At 39.1% G+C, this 23346-nt stretch overlaps 1 protein-coding gene and 1 pseudogene across 1 annotated transcript; one reads left to right on the forward strand and one right to left on the reverse strand.

The window, feature by feature from the left end:
- The first annotated feature begins 315 nt into the window (after positions 1 to 315).
- Positions 316 to 3279, forward strand: LOC113011431 (chemokine XC receptor 1-like). The gene is made up of 3 exons (XM_026151016.1): positions 316 to 436; positions 531 to 647; positions 810 to 3279. The coding sequence occupies exon 3, from the start codon at positions 999 to 1001 to the stop codon at positions 1989 to 1991; it is 993 nt and encodes a 330-aa protein (XP_026006801.1). The 5' UTR covers positions 316 to 436; positions 531 to 647; positions 810 to 998; the 3' UTR covers positions 1992 to 3279.
- A 13238-nt stretch (positions 3280 to 16517) lies between these two features.
- On the reverse strand, positions 16518 to 23346 carry LOC113010738 (chemokine XC receptor 1-like; annotated as a pseudogene).

A 23346-nucleotide genomic window follows, 5' to 3' on the forward strand; every position in this document is an offset into this window, starting at 1 on the left:
AGCGTGTGTGTGTCTTCACTCTCTGACTCTCAGCTGAAGAAGTGTCTTTTAGAATAAATCTCTTGACAGTTTTATATGTATTTATATTATGTCTACATTTTTTTCCAGCAAGAAATAGTTTCTTCCTAACAGTACTAGGGTTTCTGCTTCTTTTCTCATTTTTTATCAGCAGTATCCTCATGCTTAAAAAAACACAAAACAGAACAAAAGGTTTTTTTAGTCTGTTTCAATTACACAGCTAAAACAAATGAAGTAAAATAAACATGTGTTTTATTGTTCATTTTCAGTGTATAGAAAAAGAAGAGGTTGCTCACGTCATGATGTGGTTTTTGGTAGGGCGGCGCTCTAGCTCAAGAACACGACAAACTTTAAGATATCTCAGGATCATCACAGGTTTTTCACCACAGTGCAATTCAGCAGAAGACCTGAGTTTGAGGTAAGTTCAGAGAAATGCAATATGGATGTAGGCAGTTATTTGTTAGGTTTAAATTTGGTGACTTTTTTTGTTTCATGATGTGGTTTTTATTAAGGCAGAATCTCTGAACTAATGTGAAACAAAAGGAGGAACTGTTAGTTTTCAAGAGAACACCCTACAGCTTTTACACAACAATAAAATTCAGCGGAAGACTTGAAAGTTGATGTTTGTGGTAAGTTGCTGGGGTTTTTTTTGAAATTGGGTACTTTAATCCCTTTGGTTTTATCTGTTATACAAAAACTAGAAACAAAATAAACAGTTTCTGTCATTTTAGAGAAATTGTGATTGTGTTTAGTTGCATTTTATTTTGTATGTATGTTTTATTTTTTTCCAGAAAACTGAAAATGGCAAATGTCACATCTGGACTGAGTAATGATGCTGTGTTTGTTTTCTGAAATTTGATACTTTTTTAGTCACTTTGGTTTTACATAATATACAAAAACTAGAACCAAAATCAACAGTTTCTGTCACTTTAGAGAAAACTGCTCAGTCATTGTGTTTGATTGCATTTTCTTTTATATGTATGTTTTCCAGAAGATTGAAAATGGCAAACTTCACATTCACATCCAGAACGAGTGGTCTTGTTGAATACATGTGTGATACTAATGTTCCCACCATCACTGGTCCCCTTTTCATCTTGATCTTCATCCTCAGTATCATAGGCAACAGCCTCCTCTTATGTGTTGTCTTCATCTACGAAAATCTGAAAAGTATCACAAATATTTTCATCCTGAACCTGGCCTGCTCTGATTTAATCTTCACCATCACACTTCCATTCTGGGCTGTTGATCACCTACACAACTGGGTCTTTGGGGACTTTGTCTGCAAAGTTATCACTGCTGGATTCGCTGTTGGTTTGTACAGCAGTGTCATTCTGCTGACTGCTATGACAGTGGATCGTTTCATTACTGTGGTGCTGCACAACTGGCCGATCAGCCATGGCAGAGTGAAGAAGTGTGCAATTGGTACCTGTATAGCTGCCTGGGTCATCAGCATCTTAGCGTCCCTGAGTGATGCAATGAAAGTAAAGGTTGAAAGCTGGGAAGGTAAAAACTATTGCTATGATGAATCTGAAGACACGCTTGGACAGTATCTACAAGTGTCACTGCTATTCTTCCTCCCATTTGCCATCATTATTTTCTGCTACTCTGCCATCCTCAAGACAGTTTTGCAAGGTTTAAACAGAAGGAAGTTCAGGACTGTGGCTGTGCTGTTGTGTATTGTTGCAGCCTTTTTCATTTGCTGGGGGCCATACCATATTATGCTTTTAATCAAGTCTCTCAATACAAACAATGATTGTAAGGTACTGAAACGGTTAGCAGTTGCCTACCATATCTGTGAAATGCTTGCCTATTCTCACTGCTGTATGAACCCTCTGCTATATATGCTCTCGCAGAAGTTGCGAAAGCATCTGTTGAGTCTTTTGCGCTGTGAAAAAGTGAACAGGAAGAAGAGAGAGAGAAGCACCAGCCTGAACATTTCACAACAATTCACACTGCAGAGCTCTGCTGTTTAGATGGAACTGCACAACTATCCATTTAACAGTCACTAATAAAATTAAACCTTGATTCAGGCTGATACAGTCATAGTACTTTGATGTGTAAGTGTATTAACTCATTCATTGAGGCAAACAGAGAGCAGCATTTAGAGTGTCATGGACTGTAAAAGTAACGATATCTGGTGTATTTTTCCTTTTACCTTCAGGCTAGAAATATGTTCATACAACATCGTTTCTACTCATTTAATTTCATATCTTTTGCATAATTCCTTGAAATGAAACAGAATATTAAATAAAACTTGAAAATATGCAATGAATTATACAACTTTGTATTTAAAATATTTGATGTGACTTTTTCATTGTGTCACAGTGATCCTGGTAGACTCATTTCATATTTCATTTCTAAATCTTCTTTAAAAAATTGCATTTAATCTTCTGATTTTTATTCCATTCACCTTTTCTAATATATTTTATTTATTTAAACCTCCTAAGGTCCAACAATAAATTTTTGTCCTGTGTCTGTGATGTGAGTCTGAGTCTATGCAGTAAAAGTCTGAGTACCTCACATTTTCAGCCAATGTCCACGGTCCAGAGCAGGAAGGTGAAGGCTCAGAGGAGGACATATCAGCTTTTGAGTGGCCTGAGTGGGGAGCTACCATTAATAATAAGAAGAACTGTTTAATGCAGGGCTCTGAAGTTTAGACATTACACATAGAAATGACATAGACATTATGAGCTTTTGGTGTCTTTATTTTGCCCTTTATCGGGCTCTTCAGAGCCCGGTTTGTCCTCTGTCTGAATTTTTACCTTCTTGCTCTAATGTCTGGCTCTCCTCCACCTAATCTCCTGACAGCTCTATACGTACTACGGTTACATTAAGAAAAAAAAGAGTGACATTTTAAACTTAAACTTAAAATAGTATTTTGAGAAAAGAAGTCGAAATGTGGAGATTTCAGGTGTCATTTCAAGCCAAAAGACTGCTATACCTTTACAAAATGTTTAGATGAGGTAGGTAAACAAACGGATCAGCTGTCATATCATGTTTATGTTGTAGAACATGCGTCCTTTGTTTTACAATAGGGCGTAACCCTAATGTGTTGAACTCAATTTTAATACTCCTTGCTGAGAAAAGCATGAACTTGTAAGATCCCAAACTTTCCCCAGAACAGCCTGGAAAGCAACATTTTCATGTATTTCGCAACTTAAACCACTTCACAATATTCTGTCCATGCTTGGCATTAGCAAAAGTTCTTGACAAATAAAATTAGAGAAAAAATTACTCAAAATCATCTCACAGAGGCCAATATGAGGCCAGAAACTAACATAGATTAGCAGATACTCTGGCAAAGGCTGGTAGAGAACGCTGGTCTTAACTACAGCTGGTCTGATTAGCTTCAGGTGGGAATCCTGGGAGGAGCAATGAAGGCTCCACCCAGAGGAGGCACTGTGGAAAATTATCCGGTCTTTAAGTGATGACATGATGAATCCTGCTTTCGGGTACAAACTACTCTGCGTTTAATAAGGCTGTTCTGTTTTTAACATGTTTTAATTCTTTTTATCTTGTTCTATTTAATCTCAGCAAGCCCCAAAAAACAGTCAGTGATCACTGTCTGCCTCTCTTGGTTTTTATTATCACTATTCATTTTAAAGCTCTGTTTTTAAAACTTTACGATGTAACTAAAGACCAGGCAATGCAGCAGTATATTAATGCCTAAACTGATATTGTGGATAGATTATCTCAGTTGTTCTCCTGACTGAAGTTTGGTCCGTTTGCAGCATCCTGCCATGCAATTGCATTTGTCCCAAACCATCAGGAACCCTCATGTTAACCTTTATCGAGTGGAAAAAAGTTAGCATTCATCCTCCAGCTTCACTATTTATCTTATGCCAACATAGCTGTGTTGCTAGTGATCATGTACCACACCATTATATTCCAGCTAGTCCAACTTCAGTAACCCTGCAAATGTCACTGCTGTTTACTTTCCTGTTTTCATTTATGTCGGAAGTGATAGCAGAGCTGTACGTCTTAATTTGTTTCAGAAATCCCTCAGTCAGAACATGGCATATTATATTTAGATCGAAATCATCGAAATCAGCGAGCTAACTTCCTGCTAACTTCTCACTCTGTTGAATTTTATGAATTCTGTTTTCATGGATGCCTGGATGTTACACTTAATTGTTACACCTGGTAGAGCAGCCACACTGATCATTTTATTACAGATGAAAGAATTCAGACAGTTTCAACGAATTCAAATTCAACTTCAAATTCAACAAAGAATTATCTTTTTACCTGATTTTGCTCTACAAGGGCCTGATATTCACATATGAGGACATTTGTTTAAAATTTTGATAGAACAGTGGCAGTAAAATCACACATATCCTCATAAGTGGATATCAGGCCCTTGTAGAGAAAAATTTAGTATTTGTGGTCTTAACAACCCAAAATGTGATGTCCAGTAATGTTAAAATTGCAAATCTTAGTATATAAAATTGTAAATAAAATTGAGTAAATAAAATTAAATGAGTTGAATTTAATTGAGCAAGGACTAATACTTGAAAAGCCCATTTTCATGGTTTACTGGGTAGGTATCGCTTGAATTTGCTCTCCCCGCTACGTGGCACCATTTGCTCATCCATACACAATGTTTCCTGCATAGGAAGCTATTTGAGCTTCACGAGGATGTGATATGGGATAGGCTGAATTGTATCTCACCATAGCCACCAATATTCCTTGTGACCTGTTGTCGCTGAGCAAAAGGTATCACATCACATCAGCAACATGTGAAAGGTACACAAACCTGTATACAAATACTCAATACCCTCGAAAAGTACCCCCTTATCTCACAATGTTGCCCTGAGGCAACGAAAAGAAAAACTGAATGTCTGAATGTACAAAATAATTTTTTTTAATAAAACCTTACAAAAAACCCTTTCTATATCTTTTTATTCTCAAACATATTTTTTCTTAGAGTTTATCTCATTTTTAATATGATTACTACGGCAAATTTTCTTAACTTTCTTCTCACACAATATGGACCTGTGACCATTTGTCAGAAAAAGATTCAAACACTCCTATTGGTTGGCATAATTTAAATTTACATTTTCTTGGAATGAGGCTTAAAAGCATTTTCTGTTGCCCAGGATCAACACTGTACTCTAGAGGGCTAAGATTACTGACCCAATATTGTTTGAAAAAAAAATTATGTAAAAAAACAAATCCAATGTTGATATTATAATTCCTTCAGCTAATTTACCTAATCTAACCATATACATCTAACCATCCAATCCTAATTCCTGTTTATGTCTAAGAATTGTAAATTCAATTTCCTCAACATTTTGGAGAGGAATGAATGAACAGCAAGAGTATAAATGATAGAGAACTAAAACTAAAATTAAAACATAAACTGGGAATAACTAGGGATGATTATGATGACTATGACAAGAGGGACCGGGACCTGGACCGAATCATGAACAACCTGACGTGACATGGAGGGAGAAAAAAAGATGAACCGACAGTGAACAGAGGGAGACAGAGGACTTAAATACAGAAAAGGGTAATGAGAGAAGTGGAAACACCAGGGGAAACACAGCTGAACATGAGGCCACAGGGAATGCAAAACTAAACACACTGAACATGGAAAGACAAGACTTTCAAAATAAAACATGAACCATGGCGAGATGTAGACATGATAATACAAGCTTGACAACATGGAACACGCAGACATGAAACACATGACTGACTGGGGAGACATGGAACAGAAAGAGAAACACATGAGAACAGATAAGAGAGATGAAAGCACTGACTTAACTAAAAGTAAAACAGAGAACAAGACAGACTGCACAGAGGACAGGAAAAGACTCATAAATAAGGAGACATAGAAGAAACATAAACTAGACCAAAACTCAACTAAGACAAACTAATAATAATAATAGAACTTAACATTATCTCAATATATAAGCAATCAAAACACAAACTCAAAATGTTGGGTCACAGAGCCAGCCCCCTGACACACCCTGTTTTGTCATTATCCACATTTGGACATGTAAATGTATGGAAAGGAATGAGAATGAAAAGGGAAATCTTCATGTAGAGTTCATTACAGACTTCAAAGGGCAACATTTACAACCCATCCTGTATGTTTATTTGAACCTTTACACTTACTATATTTTTTTAATTTCTCATAGCTACATGCAGTGTTGGGAAGGTTACTTTTAAAATGTATTCCATTACAGAATACAGAATACATGCCCCAAAATGTATTCTGTAACGTATTCCGTTATGTTACTCAATGACAGTAACGTATTCTGAATACTTTGGATTACTTAATATATTGTGGCGAGTTCAGACAAGGAGGAGACGGAGGTATCGTTTGGTCTTGCTTCCCGTGAGCTAGCCAGGGAGCACAGCCGTTTATTACATTTGCAGAAGAACACACTGCCACTAGCTAACTGCTCAGCGCGGCAACCACAACACACATAGGGCGCCCTCTGACCCCGGAAGGACACACCGTTGCAGCGAGAGGGCGTCACCCGTCACCATGGCAACATACACAAAACATAACTGTACAAGCAGAACCCCGAACAGCCCTGACCCGCTACAATATTATCATGCTTTTTACAACAACGTGAATGTACTATTGCTGTGTGATTTATTACTATTACTGAAGGTCCGCGACTCCGAACTGTAGTAAAGGGACCTCTGACTAATGCTGGGCTCACACTGTGCGATTTTTGGCCCATTTTGAGCCGATTTTTGAATCGTGCGATCGTTTTGGCGATCGGCCCGATTTTGGCCTTCATCGTGCGTCGTGCATCGTGTAGTATACGTGGGGTAACGAGAAGCGATTGACACCTCACGACCAGCTCCCGATCATCAATCGCTTGGTCGTGAGGGTGTCACCGCAGTTTGCCACACTGCGCACGCGCAAACACAAATGTCAGCGAAAAAGACGGCGTAGCACGGCAGTGCAGCGTGTGATCTGGACACAAGCGATGGAGGCACAACCTGTAGAACCATCCGAGCCCTTTCGATTTGGCCTCACAAAATTATCACGACCACAACAACCGTGAAAATAGTTGGATCGACACTGCTGCTCAATCACAGCTGCCTGACCAATGTTTTTCATTAGCAATTTAGCAAAGTTGATGGTGGTGGTGTGTCTGTGTGAGTGAAAGACGGAGAGGGAGAGCGAGCGACAGAATTTCTGTTATAACCTTCATTTTTATGGACGCACAGTGTGAGCACTCAGGTCGCATCAGAGCATCGGGCCGTATAGTGTGAGACCCTGCATCGTGACCTATGAACTTCTAACCCCTGCGAGTCAATCGTACAGTTTGAGCTAGAGATGGCACGATACCACTTTTTTATGTCCGATACCGATATCATAAATTTGGATATCTGCCGATACCGATATGAATCCGATATAGTGTTTTTTAATCAACAAAACTGTTTTTTTTTAAATATCTTGCTGCATTTTGTATAAGTTCATACTCAAGTTTAAAACAACAACTACACTAAAGCTATTCTGTTATACCTGTATGCAAAAAAAATATTTCATAGTTCAGCAATACTGATCAATCTAATAAACTTAAACCTACACCATCCTCCCTATTCTGGTATTTTAAAGAGTACTTAGTGTAAATATTAAGCAACCTAACTAATAGGGTTCCAACTCCCAGCAACAACAAAAATAAATAAATAAAAAATAGGGAACCACCCCCCCACGCTACACCTCATGATGCTTAATCAACGTAATCAACCTTAATTTGATGCAGTGTGAAAAAAAATGCACAGAAATCAATTATTTTTCAAGAAATATTAAATAGATTCAACATCTTTCTTCAACAGAACTGCAGACTGCACAGATGGTACCTTCCCAAAGGAAAAAGTACTATAGCTTACTAGGGTATATATATTAGACTTAATAGTCACTATATACAGTAATTGACTTCTATTCATTTTACATCAAATTAAAACTTTGGGTGTAAGATTCGGATAATTATTTATTAAAAGCGAGACATTTTAAATGAGAATAAGAAAGAAAAGTATGTCTTTGTGCCCCTTTTCCCTGTTCATGCCCTATCAGCCCCCCTGGCTAAACTTTGCTAGATCCGCCCCTGCACAGTTACCAGCGTCAGCTAGTAGAAAAAGATCCTGGTGTAGAAAGTAATATTAAATAAATTCTAACAGCAGCTGATCAAGCTTAAACGTGCTGCTGTTGTTCAGCCGCTGGTTTCCTCTTTCTGGGGCAAAGTGGGCCAAAAACAAACAAGAGAGAGGGACTCGCGACAGAAAAGCCGATCAGCTGATCATTAAGCAGTTTCATGATTGAAGTAGCAGCAAGAGAGAGAGAGAGGCAGTCGCTTGTTAAGCTTAACGCAGGAATGCTTTACATTCAGAGATGGACTTACACACTTGCTTTACTTCTCTCGGGGATAACTTTGTCGGAGATGAAATGCCGGGTTGCTAGCGAAGCTCCACATGCTATCCAGACCACCGACAGGTCCCGCATCCCACAGCCGCTCTATCACGTGATGCATACTGCTCCGACGTGCTAACGTTCTGAGGTGAGTTACGGCGTGTTGCAAGTTTTGTGAGGTGCTTTCGTGATATTTAATGGATCGGATTACATTTTTTATTTTTCTCCGATATCCGATCCAGTAATTTAGGTCAGTATCGGACCGATACCGATACGTAATATCGGATCGGTCCATCTCTAGTTTGAGCAGGAGCTGAATCGCGCAACTGAAAAAATCGCACAGTGTAAGCCCAGCATAATACGGCGGGGTCCCTGTCGGCTGGTAGCCGAAAAATAGCTCTACTTTGTTGTGTGGGTCAACTTTTCTTGCGACAGACAGAGAGAGGCGTTGAAAGACTGCTCCAACGGAACTTGTTGTTTTCGGAGGAAAACACGAACACAGTGTACAGTCGAGTCTTAATAGCTTACTTACAACTGGGCTCCTCAGGCACTCTTCTTGGCTGAAGTGGTTATTATTATATTTACATGCTTCCAGCTCCCGTTTTTCCTCGATGACTGCTCGTACCTTTCCACTCCCCTTTTTCTCCCTCCTAGCGCTCACAGACACATAACGTGTATGGCAGTCCATTCTCCCAGCAGCACGGACTACACTGAACATGATGCTACATTCTTTAGAGCTATGCTTGTAGCATTCTGCCTGTTAGCTTAGCACAACAACAACAACAACAACGAAAAGGCGCTCTCTCACCCAGGAAACACACAGTCGCAGAGAGAGAGCGTCGCCCTGTAACCATGGCAACCGTAACGCTGCCGCCTGGAACAAAAGAACGTAGCTGTCAAACAAAACCCAAACAGTCCTGATCCGCGACAAAATGAAACAGGAAAGTACCCCAGTGTATTCCATTTATTTCAACAAAGTAACTGTATTCTGAATACCACCTTTTTAAACGGTAACTGTAACGGAATACAGTTACTCATATTTTGTATTCTAAATACGTAACGGCGGTACATGTATTCCGTTACTCCCCAACACTGGCTACATGTATTATGATCTACTTCAAAATAGAATAAAAGACCAAAGTGACATTGCCTTGTGCATACAGTCCATGTCACTCTACATTAAGTGTTGCTCACTGTTTCCCCCAATGACTGTGTTAATATGCTTACACTTAACAGTAGTTTGACTGATGACAATGGAGCATGTTTCAGTCTAGCCTGAAAACATCTTATTATACACATCTTTTCCCATGCAAATCTTTGATTGAAACATTAAAAAGTGAAACATTGATTTAGATAATTTTAAGTGATCATGCAAAAGATGTGAAATTAAAAAAGTACAAACCATATTGTATGTATGAAAATATTGATAGACTGGTTCGATGTTTAATTTCACAAGTAGCTGTTTAATGGAAAGTTGTGCAGTTCCAACTGAACAGCAGATCTCTGTCCAATGACAGCTGCAGTCTGGCCAGCATCTCTCTCTCTGTTCTTTCTGGACACATTTTCACAGCGCAAAAGATTCAACGGATGCTTCGCAATTTCTGTGAGAGCATACACAGCAGAAGGTTTACACAGCAATGAGAATAAGTAAGTGATATGAAACCATACCTGTGCCTTACAATCTTTAGGTATATAGAACTACAGTCCTGAACTTCTTTCTGTTTAAACCTTGCAAAACTGTCTTGAGGAGAGTAGAATAGCGTAAAATAATGATGGCGAATGGCATGGTGGTATGTGGGCTCCCTCTAGTGGTAAGCTAAGTCTCCTAAAAAAATTAAGATTAAATAATACACTATGCTCTGACTTAGGAATTTCTGAAATATTAAAATATACAGTTCTGCTATCACGTCAAAATACATGAAGACAGAAAACTAAACAGCAGTGACATTTTGTAGGGTTACTGAAGTTGGGCTATGTGTTGGCTAGCTACACAGCTGTGGTTTGCATAATATAAACACATTAGCACAGTGAAGCTGGAGAATGAATGCTAACTTTTTTCCATTGATAAAAGTTAATGTGAAGGTTCCCGATGGTTTGGGACAAATGCAATTGCATGGCAGGATTGCAAACGGACCAAACTTCAGTCAGGAGAACAACTGAGATAATCCATCCACAATACAAGGTTAGTCATTAACCCTCTACTGCATGACTTTTTAATTTTTTCCCTATTTTGGGGGAGCTTTAGGGTCCCTAATGATATATCAATCATAAAATTTGACAAGAAATGTATTCTAAAGACACTTCTTCAGCTGAGAGTCAGAGAGTAGAAACACACACGCTGCAATTTTTACTTGCAAGGGCAGTCACAGAGCGCTCGCACCCGAGAGTGTGGCTCAAGGACTTGCACTCTGCCACTGCCCTGGTCTTTATTTATATACAAGGGTAATACAATAGTGAATACCTCTGTTCATAGACAGAGGAATGTTGGTGCGTATGTATGTGCGTATGTAGGTGTATGTGTGTGTGTATGTTTGTGTGTGATTCTGAAGGATGCGGCCCCTCTTCTTGTTAGGGAGTGAAGATAAGAGTGTTCAGCTCTCCTCTTCCTGGTAGGGAGTGAAACTGCTTGTTGTGGGAAGAAACTTATAAAAGAACAGAACAAGTCTTGTAGTGAACAACAGTCTAAGTGATCAAAAGGTCATCATGCAGTATTCTATCATATGCAAACTTATATCATTAAAAGTTTATACTGACTACTAAGTACAATTTTCTATTGACACAATGTAAACATTTCACAGAACAATAAAACACCAAAATACATCCAACATTTGACCCACACACACACACACACACACACACACACACACACACACACACACACACACACACACATGTATTTATATATATACATACATACATGTATGTATGTATGTATGTATGTATGTATGTATGTATGTATGTATGTATGTATGTGTGTAGTGGAAGACTCTGCAGTTTGATGTAGAAGTATTTATCTTTTTGTCCTACCCCCTTGATGTAGCATGTGCAAGGCACATAGTGCTTGACAATATGGAAAAACAAACAAGTGGTTTGCAGGTGGGCACATGACAGAGGGTGGAAAAGTGAGAGCAACTGGCTTCTCTGTGCTTAGATTATAATAATGTAACTGTGTGTCTGTATGTGTGTGCAGGTCAAACTGACTCAGTCAATGAGGCAAGGCAACACTAAAAATGGATAAATGGATTAGTTAGAAAAACAACACCCAGTATATTTCCTGTTAAAACTCAGTGAGGTGTAACAGTATAGAAATATAACTGCAAAAACCGTGCATAGTGTGAGGCTGTTTTGAGAGCAACTGCTGCAAAGCCACATACTAGCTAATCAGATATCAGTCCTGTTGTTCAGGAAAATGTGGTTGCATTTAATACAGAGAAAGGATTGGTTGTAATCTGTGAGACATGCGGACTAAATATTGAATTGACGACCCACATCCAGACAACGACAAGTGGAGTGTGGTGAAATTAAAGCAAGCTCTTAATTTCCAGGCTGTTGAAATCCAAAAAGGCAAAACACATAATCCAAAAAAGGTGAAACTGAAACTACTGTATTGGGGAAGGCTTCAGGACCCAGGGGATCAACGGGAAGATATAAAAGAGGAAGTAGAATCAGATGCTCTTATTCTCTGATGTGTGGCTCTAGACAATTGTGGTTTTGAAATGCTGGGAAGTTTTTGAGTGTGAAGAACATGAGATCTGGTCCCTGGGCCCTTAGAACATGAGTAGATCTGGTTGCCATTTAAGTACTTTATGATCATACTGCCCTTCATCAAAGATTCAAGGTGTAGACTTAATGTTTTTTAATGAAGTTTGTTGAAATGTATTGGTGATGTCTATTGTATTCATTAATTGTGTGGTTTGGCAAGCAGAGGAGTCAGCTCGAGTTGACCTTTGACCTTTGAATATAACATGAAAAAAATATATTGTCAGGTAACACTGTATCGTCTCCTGCAGGATGGGCTGCACATGTGTCACCATTTTTCTTTTCTCCTGTTGTCGATCTTACACCCTAGTTTGTTTTAGGGAAAGGGCCGTATTTTAAAAAGGATTTTATGCTTGGGTTTGTGTTCATGTCAACTGGGCTAGGGGCAATATTGTTTGGGCAATGTGCAATCCCTAAGTAGGGGGCTAACAACTCATAGGAATCTGCCCTTGCAATTGTTTATGATGAAATTACTTGTTGTGTCTAGTATAATTTATTTGCAGTGGTATAAATTATTTTCTCACGGAAGCACATAGTGCATGTAATGAGTGTCCCTGTGGTATCGTATTTACTTGGAGTGGATTTAGTTAGAAACAGTACCTGTGTGGGTTGTAAGGTTGTTAGTGGTCCAATTGTATTGCGAACCCTAATACAATTGTATAAAGATTTGCTGAAACTGACCTATTGTGTTATTTATTCTTGACTCGTCCCTGGACGATCTTTTGACTTGAAGTTTGTATAAGTTGGATTGCAGTGACTGACCCAACACAACTTTGAGGAGTGTTTATTGCAAATCACACAAAATGCTTAGTTGACTGGTTTGGTACCCAGTTCAGATTTTCAGCTGGTCTCCAGCACACACACACACAAGATGTGTGTTAGTGGAAGCTGCCCTGGCATCCCTGTGTGAAGTTGTTGCTGCTGCATTTGCAAAGAAGAGAATGTTGGAACTGGAGACCCAGTGTAGAAAGGTGCATTGCTGCATGTAATTGGGGAAGGGATAGATGGCAGAGAAACTGGTAACCCTGTGACGAGAAAAGGTTTGCTGCAGTTTATTGAAAAGTAGGGATAGTGGAGCAATGAACCAGCAACCCAGTGCCAGTAATGTTCATAAGGTGAATGATGGTCAAATGGCAGAAAAACCAGCCCCTGGTGCCAGGTTTGCTGCTGCATACTGCAAAGAAGAAAACAATAATGTAGAAACTGGCAGGAAAGGCTGCTGTGTTACAAATTAACAGTACAGGAGAAGAAAAACTGTCATCCCGGTTCCGGGAAGTTGCATCTGCATGATGCAAAGGAGCAATAGAGGAGAGAGAACCTGGACAAAGAACTGATATGGAGAAGAAGACTGGCAACACGGTGATGATAATGTTTTGTTGTTTTTAATAGTAGATGGCACAAGCTGCTAATCCAGTGCTGGAGAAGTGAGCTGCTATATTTTGCAAATGAAGGTTAGAAGAGAGAGAACTTGGTATCCCAGTGCAAAAAGCTTTGTGCTGCATTTGCAAATGAGGGATAGAGATAGTGAGAACCTGGCGTCTTAGTGGTAGAAAAACTTGCTTCTGCATTTTGCGAACGTGAAGCTGGAATCCAGGTGTCAGGATGCCGGTGCCCAAAATCTTGCTGCTGCATTTTGCGAAAGAAGGATAGAGGGAAGTGCCCATAGCTTTTTTGTTTGTTTGTTTTTTGTTTTGCAAACAATAGGTAGATGGCAGAAAACTGACATCCAGAGGCAGAAGGGTTCCCTGATGCCTTTTGCAATAATAGATGCAGACAGGTTTGTTGCTGCATTTTCCAAATGAAAGATAAAGAAAGAATCTGGCATCCCAGTTCTGGAAGGGTTCACTGCTGCTTTGCATTTAAAGGATCAATGAAGAAAAACTGAATTTTTTTAAAAACTGCAAAAACATAATCCAAAGACGAGGTGTGCAGTCTCAGATAATAAATTCCTGTCCCTACTCCACAGACCCACTCTCCAAAGATCCCGTCATGGAGTTCTTTAAAAGCCTAAAAATTGCACCACAGGTTAGAAACTGAGGTGCAGACGTAGGATATCTGATGTGATCTTCAAAGCTTGTTCCCTTTAGAAAGACCCACAGGAAGCTGTTTTAATGCAGAGGACGTAAAGTGCTGATTTCTCCATGTGGAGCTCAATTGAGCTGCTTTCAGCGCTGTACACACAAAAAGACTAAAAGTGCCATAATAGCCAATAAAAATACAATAAAACACAATTAAAAAAAAAAGATAGTTTCAAAATAAATAAGGAATTCAAAAATAATATTTATTATTTAGTGACAATAATTACATAATGGTAGTCCCTCTTCAGGAACATGATTTACATGTTCAGGTCTTGTCAGCAAATAACTACTGAGTAACCGAAGTAATGACGATATAACATTATTACATCATTATTAATAGTTAAAGCTGTATCAATCAGGTCATGAACTGAATTAATAAATGCATTGTATTACAAATACATTAGTCACATCTTGATAAAAACAAATGCAGTTTAGAAGCATCCAGAAATAATCTTGGAGCCTGAGAAGGGGCAAATGACAACACCCAAAGTCCATCATGGATAAGAGCTATTGCATAACGTGAGGCTCAAGAAATTAAAAATCACACATAGCAATGTTTTTCTTTTCTTTTTCTTTTTTTTAGATTTTTTTTTTTCTGAACAACTAAAGAAGCAGGATGTGCACTGATCAGCATGAAAGCAAGAGATAGCATTTGTGCAAGAAATTAAGCAAAGCATTACTAGAATAAATATTCATTCTGATACACAAGCAAAGCAACACCTAATACATTTCCTGTTAAAACAGGAAGTTAAGTCAGGTGTTACAAAAAGGAACTAACTAATCAGACCACAGTTCGTTAGTTCAGGAAATTGTGGTTGCATTTCATTATAGAGAAGGAGCTGTCATAAACTGCAAGATAAGCAGACTAAATGTTGAATTGAGGCCTGGCCCGTGAAGGGAATCATGTTTTCATGGAAGCCTTGTTGTGTGCTGTTTAAGAGACTTTTCTCTTTTCAGGAGGCTTTATTCTTGTCCCATTATCAGAGAGATTGAAATCATTTGGTACTTTGACCATTGTACTATTCAAGAATCTGCTTGTTGATCTGACTATAACTACAGATAGGCCGTTGTGTGTGTGCTGATTTTTTTTCTAAAACCTGGTTGCCTGTTTTCTGTTTGATGTCATTCAGGGACCGCCATGTGAGCGCTAATATTTAGACCACCAAACAGGTGGTCCTCTGATTGCGGGCACTGTTGTCCTGTTTTCTTGTTTATGCATAACAAAATTTTCAGCCCAGGTTGAATTTCAGATTGGAAGTGAAACGATAATTCAAGTGAAATGAAGTACGAAAGCATATGATTTAGTCCACTTTTATTTACATATATATTATTAATTACATGAACAACAGGAGAGGATAAAAGAAGAAATCAAATTCTTAGTTCGTGTGTGTGTGTGTGTGTGTGTGTGTGTGTGTGTGTGTGTGTGTGTGTGTGTGAATTAAATTGAATACATTCTTATTTCCCCTTCTACATATTGTAATGTCTAAACATCAGAGCCCTGCATTAAACAGCTGTTCGGTCCGCGGCCAGGCCCCTCAAAAGCTGATATGTCCTCCTCTGAGCTTTCAAATTCCTGCTCTGATGTCTGGTCTTACTCCACCTATTGCCCCTTATAGCTGTCCTGAGTAAAATAATTTCTGCCTCATCCTGCCCTCTACTTCCTGAAGTATGGACATTGGTTTAACATGCGAGGTACTTACATTTCTTTTCGAAGGGGTAAAACTATTGTGCATTTCTGAAATCCTACTAAATCAAAGTTCAGACTTGGAAATAGAAGAAACAACTTGAGTTTAAGCAACAGAATCATGCTATCTACAGTACCACTCCCTTGTGTCCATAAAATCTGGAAGTTTCAATTTCCACCATTTTGAAAAGAACATACAGAAGGAGTCATATAGATTGCATAGATGGAGCTTGATGGAGCAGTCTAATACTGTTTTTCCCTAAAGTTTAAGTAACTGGATACAGATTGAATTGTCTATTAAGCACAATTCATTTAAATTTTCACATTGTATTTAAGGTTCTGGTTATCTAGTTAAGGTTGATTGATATTTCTGTTACATCAGTGTCAGCATTTCAATAATTTTAAAGCATGTTTATCCCAACCTTTACACTTTTTGTTAATTAAAAAAGTAATTTGTCTACTTTAAAATAAAGGTATAAGTAAAAATACACCAGCTATTTTTACTTTTACAGTCCAAGTTGACAGTCCAAGTTTTCCTCAGTTGGACTTTTACAGTCCAACTGAGGAAAACAGAGAGCAGTAATTAGATTTAATTACTGCTCTCTGTTTGCCTCAATGAATGAGTTAATACACTTACACATCAAAGTACTATGACTGTATCAGCCTGAATCAAGGTTTAATTTTATTAGTGACTGTTAAATGGATAGTTGTGCAGTTCCATCTAAACAGCAGAGCTCTGCAGTGTGAATTGTTGTGAAATGTTCAGGCTGGTGCTTCTCTCTCTCTTCTTCCTGTTCACTTTTTCACAGCGCAAAAGACTCAACAGATGCTTTCGCAACTTCTGCGAGAGCATATATAGCAGAGGGTTCATACAGCAGTGAGAATAGGCAAGCATTTCACAGATATGGTAGGCAACTGCTAACCGTTTCAGTACCTTACAATCATTGTTTGTATTGAGAGACTTGATTAAAAGCATAATATGGTATGGCCCCCAGCAAATGAAAAAGGCTGCAACAATACACAACAGCACAGCCACAGTCCTGAACTTCCTTCTGTTTAAACCTTGCAAAACTTTCATGAGGATGGCAGAGTAGCAGAAAATAATGATGGCAAATGGGAGGAAGAATAGCAGTGACACTTGGAGATAATGTCCAAGCGTGTCTTCAGATTCATCATAGCAAAAGTTTTTACCTTCCCAGCTTTCAACCTTTACTTTCATTGCATCACTCAGGGACGCTAAGATGCTGATGACCCAGGCAGCTATACAGGCACCAATTGCACACTTCTTCACTCTGACATGGCTGATCGGCCAGTTGTGCAGTACAACAGTAGTAAAACGATCCACTGTCATAGCAGTCAGCAGAATGACACTGCTGTACAAACCAACAGCGAATCCAGCAGTGATAACTTTGCAGACAAAGTCCCCAAAGACCCAGTTGTGTAGGTGATCAGCGGCCCAGAATGGAAGTGTGATGGTGAAGATCAAATCAGAGCAGGCCAGGTTCAGGATGAAAATATTTGTGATACTTTTCAGATTCTCGTAGATGAAAAGAACACATAAGAGGAGGCTGTTGCATATGATACTGAGGATGAAGATCAAGATGAAAAGGGGACCAGTGATGGTGGGAACATTAGTATCACACATGTATTCAACAAGACCACTCGTTCTGGATGTGGATGTGAAGTTTGCCATTTTCAATTTTCTGGAAAACATACATATAAAAGAAAATGCAATCAAACACAATGACTGAGCAGTTTTCTCTAAAGTGACAGAAACTGTTGATTTTGGTTCTAATTTTTGTATATTATATAAAACCAAAGTGACTAAAAAAGTATCAAATTTCAGAAAACAAAAACAGCAACTTACCTCAAACATCAACTGTCAAGTCTTCTGCTGAATTGCCCTGTGATTCAGCACAAAAGCTGTACAATGTTCTTCGGAAAACTAATAGTTCGTCCTTTTGTTTCACATTAATTCAGATATTCTGCCTTAACAAAAACCACATTATGAAACAAAAAATTCAAAGTTAACTTGTGCAACAAACTGTCACATGAAAAATGAAACTTCATCAAAATTAAACCTGACAAATAGCTGTCTATACGCATGTTACATTCCTCTGAACTTACCTCTATCTCAGGTCTTCTGTTGAACTGCACTGTGGTGAAAAACGTGTGATGTTCGTGAGATATCTGATATTTTGTCTCGTCTTTGAGCTAGAGTACCACCCTAATGAAAGCCACACTGTGAAGAAAAAAAAGCAAAAAGCTTGAGCAATCACTTTTTTCTACATTGAAATGAAATAAAATAATGTTGAATGTATTTTTTTTTTCAAAGCCATCTAATCAAAACAGACTCAATCAAAAGTTACATTTATTTACATAAATAAATGCAGAAACCCCAGTATTCTGTTCAAAAGAAAGTATTTCTTGCTGAAAACATGTAAACATTATATAAATACAACTAAATATGAAAACATAAAATCCAACACAGATCATAAAAATGGTGTTGATTTATGATATCTCTAATGCTGTGTAGAGCATAAAAAGGTAGACCAACATATTAAAGTGCTAAAGTAGTACAGCAGCAAGGCTCTTGATGAGGAAGCAGATAAGAAGAAAATTAAAATTGAAACAAAACATGTTACACACCACTGTGGTTAAAAAGAAGCCTCACACTCTTATTCTGTTGTTGTTGTTTTTTTCTGTTAGACCCTTTACAATAGGGCTACACTCTGACCCCACCAGCCTGATTTGTCTGAGATCTTGTCACCAGAAATTTGCCATTGTTATAGAGCCTGAATATTTGAGTTACTGTAATAGTTTTGGTAGCAAAAACCATCCATCCATCCATTTTCTTCCACTTCTCTGGAGCTGGGTGTTGGAGTGATTTTGTTAAAAGTTGTCATTGTTGCATTTAAAATTGTGAACCTTGTCTTAAACTGCAGGCACACTTGCAGGTAACATTCTGGTTTCCTTATTTAGTAAGGAATGTTTACTTCCTGCCATTTATGGGCTCACCTATGCTTGTATATGGTGGACCATTAAAAGGGGTTAAGACATATACGGGGTGAGGGGAGATGACCCTTTTTTATGACTAGGGATGTTGTTAAAACAGTTGTAACCAGGAAGTTACATATACAAACACAAACACACACACACACACACACAGTGCCTTAACTTTTATGACACACCATATGGGTTTTACAATGGGAGGGGAGACTGGAGTTGGCTGGGATCAGGTGGGGAGCTTGCAGCTCCAAGATCCTGACCAGACCGGCTTCCCTTGCAAGTTAAAATGGATTGAGGTCTAATTATCTTGCTTTATTCACGGTGAACAAAGCAAAGCCTGCAAGTGCAGACCTAATACCGGGCTGCAGGGACAGCAGCCAAAGCAGAGAAAGCCAGACCTGCCTCTCCCTGGCGACCTCCTCTAGGTTATCAGGGGAACACCAAGGCATTAACAGGTCAGCCAAAAGGTATATTCTCTCCAGCATGTCCTGGGTCTGCCCCAGATTCTTCTTCTGGTGGGCCAAAACCACCTCAACTGCATCCTTTCGATGTGGAGAAGATAATCGGAGCCCCTTCCAGATGGCCAAACCTCTCACTAGGGATGGGTATCGAAAACCTTGTTGAGAACTGGTTCCCACTGTTTCAATTCCTTGGAATTGTTTGCCATTTTTGTAAAACAATTCCCTTATCGATTCCAGTCGCCCCGAATGACGTCACCACGTTGCGGAGCGTCATTTACCTGGCAGGAAACATGGCGGCTCAAACGCTCAAAAGTTTGATTATACTTTACGAGAACGGATGACAACAGGGCAACTTGCAATACTTGCCAAGTAGATATTTCATTTAAGGGAGGAAACACTACGAATATGAAAAAGCATTTGCTCACAAAACACACGATAACCTTAAATGAATGTCATGTTTTTAATTCCGCTCGACTTGTGAATCTCAACCCAGCAGCAGCGGTAACGTTGGCACGTCCTCTCCCGTTAATGCGGCAGGTAAATAATCAACTAACAGTGCATATTGTGTTAGCGCGATCTGCCTTATTACAAAACCTGCTATTACTGTGCATTTAGGTGACCATGATGAGAGAGACAGACAGAGTCTGGCTGGCTCAGATGCTGGCAGTTCTCACTGCAGTCTACCGGTAGCATCTCCTTTCAGGCCAGGATAGACGAATGTTACTGAGCAGTGACTCAGTTTGTGGTAAAAGGTTTGCACCCATTTGCCACAGCAGATGCCCTGATTTTCGGTAAGTGAATGTGTTTAATTGTAGGCAGGGACATTACTGGATATTCTTGTGTAATTGCTACAGAATAATTTATGTTATACTTTGTTATTGCTACAGAAGAATATTTATTTTGTTATTTTACATTTACAATTTTTTTTCCTGGGGACCCTGTGACACCCCATTGAAGAGCCGTAGGCTGTGGATCTCTTAAGATCTCACTGTTGGGTTTGTAAGGCCATGTTACTCCTAAATTTCTATCTTGTTCAAAGAGAAGATATAAAACAAAGTTCTAAGCTATTCGACCTTAGTGTTCTCCTTTTTTAAAAGAATCGATAAGAGAATCGATAAAGAATCGAATTGTTAAACAGAATCAAAAATGGAATCGGAATCGTGAAAATCTCATAGATACCCATCCCTACCTCTCATCCTGTATACAACAACAACAACAACAACTACAACTACAACTACCTCTCTGCATTTAACCCATTCACTCACTAAGGGAGAGGCCAGCCACCCTTTGGAGAAAGCTCATGTCCACCACTTGTATCTGCAATTTTGTTCTTTCAGTCACTACCCAAAGCTCATGACCATAGGTGAGCGTAGGGACATAGATTGACTGGTAATTCAAGAGCATCACTTTTACGCTCAGCTATCTTTTAACCACGACTGCATTATTGCGGCTGCAGCACCAGTCTGTCCATCGCTCTCTTGCCCCCCTCTCACCTTAGCTCAAACCAATTTTTAATAATCTTCGCTAACCAGCAAAAGTTAATATCTGCCATTGACAGCTGCCACTCCCTTTTAATTTTGTTTTGTTGTGTCAATCCCAAATTATTAAATGTTTCTAGAATACTGGAACCAGATCTTTGGGCACAACAAATCTCAAGTCCCTTATCTCTTAAATTTGGCTTGAACAGCTAAGCCTCTTGACTGTGTTTGTAGGTGCCAGTCACTTATTACAACTAATTTTCTAACATAAATATTTTTAAGTAGAAGTAGTTCTAATCTGAGTTGAGTTTGGGTCTGGGTCCCAGTGGGTCTGTGGCACAATGTTTATGTGTTTGGTCTTTTATTTCTGGTTTCTTTAATGTTCTGAGGTTAAGATTGTGTTCCAGGTTTTATTTCTTATTATAGTTGTAATTGCTCTATGCCACAGGTGTGGAACTCCAGGCCTGGAGGGCCAGTGACCTGCAGGTTTTAGTTGTGTCCATGATACAACACAGCTTATTTAAAGGCTAAATTACCTACTCAGCATTTTTTGAAGTTCTCCAGAGGCCTGGAAATGAACTAATTATTTGATTCAGGTGTGTTGACCCAGGGTGTTATCTAAAACCTGCAGAACACCAGCCCTCCAGGAGTGGAGTTCAACACCTCTGCATGCCTACTCTTTGTAATGTCAGGTTTTAGTTTGGTTATCTACAGGGTGGGCCATTTATATGGATACACCGTAATAAAATGGGAATGGTTGGTGATATTAAAGTCCTGTTTGTGGCACATTAGTATATGTGAGGGGGAAAACTCCTCAAGATGGGTGGTGACCATGGTGGCCATTTAGAAGTCGGCCATCTTGGATACAACTTTTGTTTTTTCAATAGGAAGAGGGCCATGTGACACATCAAACTTATTGGTAATGTCACAAGAAAAACAATGGTGTGCTTGGTTTCAACGTAACTTTATTCTTTCATGAGTTATTTACAAGTTTCTCTTTGTTCACAGCCATTTACATGTCGAAGAGGTTAACACATGAGGTGCATGTATCCAGTCTAAAACCCTGGTATAATTTGCAGCCACTACAGAGGTTAGATAGCGCCTCCTCACAGTTTGCACCGAGGTCTCGCGCTGAATAAAACCGGTGATGTTAAAAAACACACCGTAGTGGTCAGAGACAGCCAAATCAACAACAGAGGACACACTGTTGGACAGCCCATAGGTGATGACCAGGTCCAGAGTGTGTCCTCTGTTGTGAGTCGGCTGCGTGACGTGCTGGGTAAAATCCATACAGTGAAGAATGTTTAAGAATTCTTTTGATGTACAGTCAGAAGGATTATCTATGTGCAGGTTAAAATCACCGGTTAAAATGATCATGTTATATTTTGAGTGTATGTGTACTGTTCTCTCTATGTGTTAAACTCCCTGAGTGTGAACATAGATAAACAGCCAGCCAAACTCCTTTTCAAGAGCCAGGAAGGTGAGCGTACTTGCTCCTTTAATGACTCCAAACATAGCAATCATCTTGCACTGACATCATTGAACTGGAGTGAAACTAGAAAAACACATAATACAAAACTCTTAATCGATTGACATATAATCAGCAGGTAAATATATTCAGGCACTTACACAGGAGACCATGAAATAAGTATACTGTAGATATGCAAACTGATATTACTACAAAGAAAAACAAGCAGGTAGTGGGTGAGCGTACACTTGTATCATTAGCTCAGAAGCTACACCCTATAACTGCACTTCAAAGAAGGTACAAAATAATGTCTCAAAACACCCTATTATTAATTGCTTAATATACAAAGAACTGACAGAACTTACGACTATTGCTTTCTGAAGGACTCCTTTGAAGGATTGCTTTGGATTCCACATGAATGATTACAAAGTTGTAGCCATGCTTTTCCCACTGTTCTCTGCATTTCCTGCTTCCTGTCTATGCACAATGCAAAATAAAAGCCTCCCTGTCTATCCAGATGTCAAAATAAAAGATTCAACATTTTTCAATATATAACAATAGAAATACACTTTACACTTATTTGTGTCATTAGCATATGAACATATTGAAAACAGAACACTCCCCGTCTGGCATTCCCAAATATGCCACTTCATGCTTAACTGTCTTTGGTTAACTTAGGACTCTCTATTGATAAGAGCAAAATAACATCACTTATAGGCCTTGAGAAAGTCTTTACTTTGCCTTGTGATGCTGTTCTGACTTCCACTTTGCGCACCTTCCCATCACTACTTGGAAAGGTGGTAGTGACCAACCCCATCGGCCACTCGTTACGAGATGACTGCTTCTGTTTGAGCAACACTACATCACCCACTTGTAAGTTGCGACATGCCACTTGCCACTTGGCTGCAGAGTGTGTAGATATTCATTTCTCCATCGGGTCCAGAATTCATCAGCAAGTACCTGTACTTGCAGGTTTCTGCGTTACTATCATAGCGGGAGTCAGCAGCAGTGGTGAAG

The sequence above is a fragment of the Astatotilapia calliptera genome, chromosome 18 (assembly GCF_900246225.1).
Source record: "Astatotilapia calliptera chromosome 18, fAstCal1.2, whole genome shotgun sequence".
Taxonomy (NCBI): domain Eukaryota; kingdom Metazoa; phylum Chordata; class Actinopteri; order Cichliformes; family Cichlidae; genus Astatotilapia; species Astatotilapia calliptera.

Coding starts and splice junctions, on each gene's coding strand:
- LOC113011431 (XM_026151016.1), top strand. CDS start 999: ATGTTTTCCAGAAGATTGAAAATGGCAAACTTCACATTCACATCCAGA.